A 5,709-nucleotide genomic window follows, 5' to 3' on the forward strand; every position below is an offset into this window, starting at 1 on the left:
ATTTTATTGCCTCTTATTGTTTCCCCCAATGCTTCAGTCCCTCTCTGAATAACTGTATCAGAATTGGTCTGTGTATGATGCTGTATGATGTGTAAGCTTGTTTTCTCCAAATTATCTTTTTTATCTTTTCTAAAATACATGTGGAAATCTTGAGGGTCAGCAGGGTTTTACAGATCCCTTGGTGAGTCTGTTCCTTGGACCAGACCCCAGAGCAGCTGAATAGCACACCTTTAATCAGAGACAAGTGAAAACACATGGGTCAGGGTTGCAGCCTTACAACCATCCACCAGAGTAAAGCTGTAATCCTGCTTTCAGTGCAGGTTATGGGTGGAGGAATCTGAAAAGGGGTCGTTGATTTAAATAACGACTGTGGAGCAAAAGGCTGCTGGTTTGACTTTAAATGAGAGGTGCAGTAAATTGTACTGTTAGCATGTGAATAGATTGCTTATTGGTTTGACAACTTTACTCGATTATGTATTCTGTGTAATTGAACCACCAGCGTGCATGTGGTGTGTCTCAAATCAACTTTAGAAACTAAACTAAGTGTAAGGAGAAACGACTATAGGTGAGGGGAAGATTTTCTGAAATTAACCTTCAGCTGCTGGAAGGCTGTTCCTCTACGTTGAAACAACTTTCAAAGTGAGTTCTGTGCTGCTAGGTTTGTATTTAATTAAAAGGTTGGCTACTTCTGAGGCGACGCAACGTGGCGAAGACAAAAAGAGTGTTACAATCTAACCAGAGCATTTCAATGCAGTTTCTGTTCACAATTTAATTTACTCAACACATTTTTGCCAGGTTTTAAGTTCATGTTACTGGACACTTAAGTCATAGCAAAATTAAACATTCCTCAAAACAAGACAAACTACTTCAAGTTAGTTTTTTCTTATCAAGAAGAATTTGAGTTATTTGCACAATTTCAGTGCTACACTAATGGCAAAAAATTGTGTTTTCCTTTTAGTCTAGTTTGGCTGATTTGGTTGAGGTCTGAAGTTTTAACAGTTCTGTAAATGAAAAGTTTAGTATTAAATGTTTGAATGTTTCAATGAAGTTTAATAAACTTCATTGAAACATTCAGCATGGAGCCAGACTCCAGCACTTGTGGACCTGGTTTATCATCTTATAAAAACATGCTCATTTGCCTGAAGTTGTCCACCCTGAAATCCCCTTTTTGTTCCAGAGCTGACCGCTTCAGGTGCAAACTGGTAAAGTTTATGACGACACTGAAAGGGACTCGACTTGACTCTCCAAAGAAGATGCAGGACAAAGATGAGAAGTCTGGAGATGACAAATCTCTGACTGATCTATCTAACCCTCTGAGTGCGTTCTGTAGCAAAAATACCACTTACCTGGCTAAGCTTGCCATCCTTCTCCAGTATTCTCCACATAAGATGCTGACTTTTACTCAGGTAAGAAATAAGTGTGGTGTTTATTGTTGCTGCTGTTATGATAAATGCAAACACCCAATATGAAACACAAGTTTCCATTTTAAAGCCTTCCACTTGATGTTCTTATAGATGAAAAACAAGATTTCAGTGATTGATAAGGATGAAAGGAATGCTTACAACAACATCAGTTGGTATTTAACAGGTTACAAATGTTTCGTCAAGGTAAGCATCTTTTCCAAAATTTATTTAAATCAAACACACAAAGGGCTGTAAATATAACTCATGTGTACTGTTTGCTTTTCAGATTCTAGTTCCGGGCACAATGAATCGTGAGCTTGTGTACTGGATGCTGGATTGCAGGGAGATAACAACAGAGATGGTGCATGAACACTTCTTGGAAATTCTCCATCTCTTCCCTGTTCTGGTCTCCAGACTGGAGACCAAGAACCTGAGCTGTCCGCCTAGGCCTCTCCACTCTCTAGAGCCCGCACCACGCAGTACTGCTCAGATCAAACCTGAGGTGAAGTTTAATGGCCCTTTCTCTATTGACTCAATCCTGAAGAGAGACTTCACCTCTGCTCAAGCCTACACTCCCACACTCAGTCTGCCAGTCCGGGTGGAGCACTTTACTCAGCCTACACAGCGACGAACTGGGACAAAAAGGTGCTTCGGCTGGGACACAGATCAGCATCTCATCCTACAAGCTTCAGCTGGATGTTCTCCTGTCTGCACGGGAGGGGGCAGCACACACCACTGGGCCACTGCTGATGGAACTACTACACCCGTCAAACGGATACCTGTGTATTCTGTTCCCTCGCTCCAGGTTCACCCGGGAGCTGTCCCTTTGTTTACCAGCCCGCAGAGCAGTGGCCTCACTTACGCCCTTCCAGCACTTACCCCCGGTGTTCCCCGTTTTTGATAGTTAAAAAAAATCTTCCTATTAAAATACACTTTCATGTTTTGAAGGGGATATGCTAGTTTTATTGGAAAAAACAGAAATATGGCTTTATATCAAAGTGGGCATGTAGTTTAATGTCGAGTGTTTGTAATATGTCTTTATTTTTGGCTGTAGACTTTTTAGTTGTAGATAATTGATGGTTTAGGGAAAATACTGATGTTTCCTGGAGTTAAAAAAAAAAAAATATTGTGGCTTATCACGGTTTTTTGTGATTGCGGCCACTACGTTTTATACATGTCTGAAGTCACTACAGACTGACCACAAGGGGGCAGTAGAGTTTTACTTTGAACTCCCAAACGCACTACCTTGTATTAAAATCAACACAATTAAGTGGGGTTTTTTTTTTTTTTTATACCTATATATTTGTCCATTTTGTGGTGTTTAATGCAGTTTTGCTGACCATTACAACAGTCTTTATTACACTACAGAAGATATTCTAACAGAATGCATAGACAATGCTTTGTTAGGTTGTGAAAAATTTAATGTCTGTAAGTGGGGAAAAATCTAGATACAATTAATCATGCAAGATATCAGGTCTTTCATTTGTTCCCAGAGGTTGCAGAGTTGGTTGAGTTGGGCAAATATGCAGCGCATGAAATCTGTTTGCTTTTCTATTTTCAGCACACATGACCTGCACCTTGCTGAACCATAACCTAGCTGGCAATGTGATTAGCATGGTTAACACTGGAGGTTGCTAGAGTAGTATGCTTTGAAATGTTTGTTTTTTTATTTTTTTTAAGAGAGGGAAAAAGACCATAACGTGAAAGCATGTGCCCTGTGCAGTCATGTCAGTAGCCAGCAATCAGGTCACTGAGGTCTGGGACTGAGAAGCTCTCCTTTAGCCGAGCGCATGCTTAGGTCAGTTTGGACTTGTGAATTAGCGTCCACGTCAGGCAAGAGTTCTGGAATGGGCCAAAAGGGCAGGTGCAGCCCCTTGCATCTGCACTCTGAAAATGCATTACATTGCAGCAGGTGTCCATGTGTCAGATGTCAAGCTTTCTACCTTTTAATGGAGGGAACTTGAGAAAAACAGTGTTTCGGTCACAAATCACCGAAACATAATTAATGCATACAACATGATGCAAGCAGCTTGCATACTTTTCAGTGCGGTAAGGAAAGAGATCCACCCTTTGCCATTATTCACCCTGACCCTGCAGCTTCAAACAGGCTGTGGGCTGCAGAGTGGATTTTAGTTCAGACATGTACAATAGAACATAAAAAGCAAAGAATCAGGGATTATGAGTGTCCTACTCTACATTGTTTTGACACAAACCGTGCAGTACAAATGCTCAAGGGTACACAATCCTTGTACTAGTGATTGAAACTGAAGGTCAAGCAGGACAGTATTTCAGTCTCCACCACCATGTCCTACTGTAAGGACACCAAGTCGTGCAGATTATGCAAGTCATGAGCCCAGGCAGGACTGGTGCTGCGTGACCCTCTCAAACGCGATGCTTCCAAACAGCTTTTTTTGGGAACAGGTGAAGCGTGACTGTAAAAGGATGTGCAAGCAGTTGAGATTGCCAGAAATGTTTTGAGTTTTAACTGAAGAAAGCCCACATGGAACCATGAAGGTGGTGTTTTTATTTCGACATTTAGGTTTTTGCTGTAAACTATGACGGAACACAAGAATTGTGCAGATTCCTGACACAGCAAACATTTAATATCAGGTCAACAATAAAAAACTGCATCCTCTTCAAATGAAGAACATTTACGACATAGCCTTTAAAGTAAAACAGTAAACAAGTATTTGTCCTCTTCCTGATTTTGATTTAGTTTTTTGCATATTTGTCACAATTTTAAAATGAAAAAAGCAATCCAAACCTAACTGGCCCTGTGTTAAAAAGTACTGTCCCCCTGTTAAACGATGAATGATGAAATGATGATTAATCACATTTCTTGGAATGCAAGAAACCGATTTCACTGGAAAACACGCAGTCTTGATTACTGCCAAATCTGATAGAACCTGTCTGACAAAGCATGACAAAAGATCTCAAAAAGCAACACATCAAACTTGATCTAAACAAACTCAATCATTGACATCTATGAAAAGGGTTATAAAGCCTTTGGAACTCCAGTGAACCAGAGTGAGAGCCATTATTCACCAATGGAAAAAACTTGGAATGGTGGTGAATCTTCCTGGGATTAGCCGGCCTGCTAAATTACTCCAAGAGCACATTGAATACTCATCCATGAGGTCACAAAAGAAGCCAGGACAACACCTCAGTTAAGGTCAGTGCTCATGATTCATCAATAAGAAACAGACTGGGCAAAAAATAACAATAATGGGAGAATTCCATTATTTGTTTGCCAAAAAACATCTTGATGAACACCAAGACTCTTTACTTTGTGGAGAGACAAAAGCTGAACCTTTTGGAAGGTTTGAGTCTCGTTACATCTGAAATAAAACTAACACAGCATTTCATGAAAAGAACATCACGGTGGTCGTGTGAGGGTCTGGAGCTGCTTTGCTGCTTCAGGATGACTTGCAGTAATTGATGGTACCATGAATATCTGGCTATGGATTCATACCCTGAATGCCAATAGCACCTTGGTCATGCAGCAGGAAAGTGATCTGAAACGCACCAGCAAGTCCACCTCTCAAGGGCTCAGCGCTAACAAAACAAAGGTTTTGGAGTGGCCTAGTCAAAGGCCAGATTTAAAAGCAATCAAAATGCTTTAATATGACCTTAAACAGATGTTCATGCACCAAACCCTGCAATGTAGCTGCAAAGAAGAGTGGACCAGAATTCCTCCACAGCGATGTGAAACATCGGTGTCAGTCATCACAGATGTTGGATTGCAGTTCTTGCTGCCAAGGCTGGCGCAACCAGTTATTACTCTTCGGGTTCAATAAGTTAATGAAAGCATCATTTCAAAATTGCATTTTTTATTACTAAGGTTGCCTTTGTCTAATTTTTAAATGGGTATGTTGATATGAAACTTGAGAAATATTAAATAAAATACTAATCAGGAAGGGCATTATGTACTTTTTCACACCTTTGTATCTCCATCCTGAATCATCAGCTTGGCAAGAACTCTGTTTTAGGGCTTACGCAGCGCTTTTGAATTACAAACTTATCAGATGGACTGAATGATCAACTAATACCCCCTACTTGGGGAATTTCTAGCAGATATCATCGGAGCATGTGAGTCGAGGGCAAACTGAGGGAGGTCTGTCATGAGACAAGAATTTAGCGAACAGAGGCACAAGGAAGAGGAGTTGGCTGAGCTCAGCATTTGGCAGTGAATGCCCACAACAGAACCTCCACCCTGTGGGATTACTAGTGGACGACCTAGATTGCGACACAGTCCTCCATCTTTTTTTTTTTGCCCTCGCTCCCTCCTCTGACTGGTCAACAGAGA

The 5,709-nt window shown here is 40.9% G+C and overlaps 1 protein-coding gene across 3 annotated transcripts; it reads left to right on the forward strand.

Annotated features, from left to right (window-relative positions):
* Positions 1–230: 230 nt before the first annotated feature.
* LOC309699643 (uncharacterized protein) lies at positions 231–2,879 on the forward strand. Of its 3 annotated transcripts, XM_082522759.1 has the most exons (5): positions 234–407; positions 532–639; positions 1,178–1,406; positions 1,515–1,607; positions 1,690–2,879. In XM_082522759.1, the coding sequence occupies exons 3-5, from the start codon at positions 1,212–1,214 to the stop codon at positions 2,302–2,304; spliced, it is 903 nt and encodes a 300-aa protein (XP_082378885.1). In that variant the 5' UTR covers positions 234–407; positions 532–639; positions 1,178–1,211; the 3' UTR covers positions 2,305–2,879. The 3 variants fall into 3 exon arrangements, with proteins under 3 accessions (XP_082378886.1, XP_082378885.1, XP_082378884.1); XM_082522760.1 differs by lacking the exon at positions 532–639 and having other exon boundaries at positions 231–407; XM_082522758.1 differs by having other exon boundaries at positions 239–639.
* The last annotated feature ends 2,830 nt before the right edge of the window (positions 2,880–5,709 follow it).

Source organism: Aulonocara stuartgranti, assembly GCF_965226115.1.
Source record: "Aulonocara stuartgranti genome assembly, chromosome: 22".
Taxonomy (NCBI): domain Eukaryota; kingdom Metazoa; phylum Chordata; class Actinopteri; order Cichliformes; family Cichlidae; genus Aulonocara; species Aulonocara stuartgranti.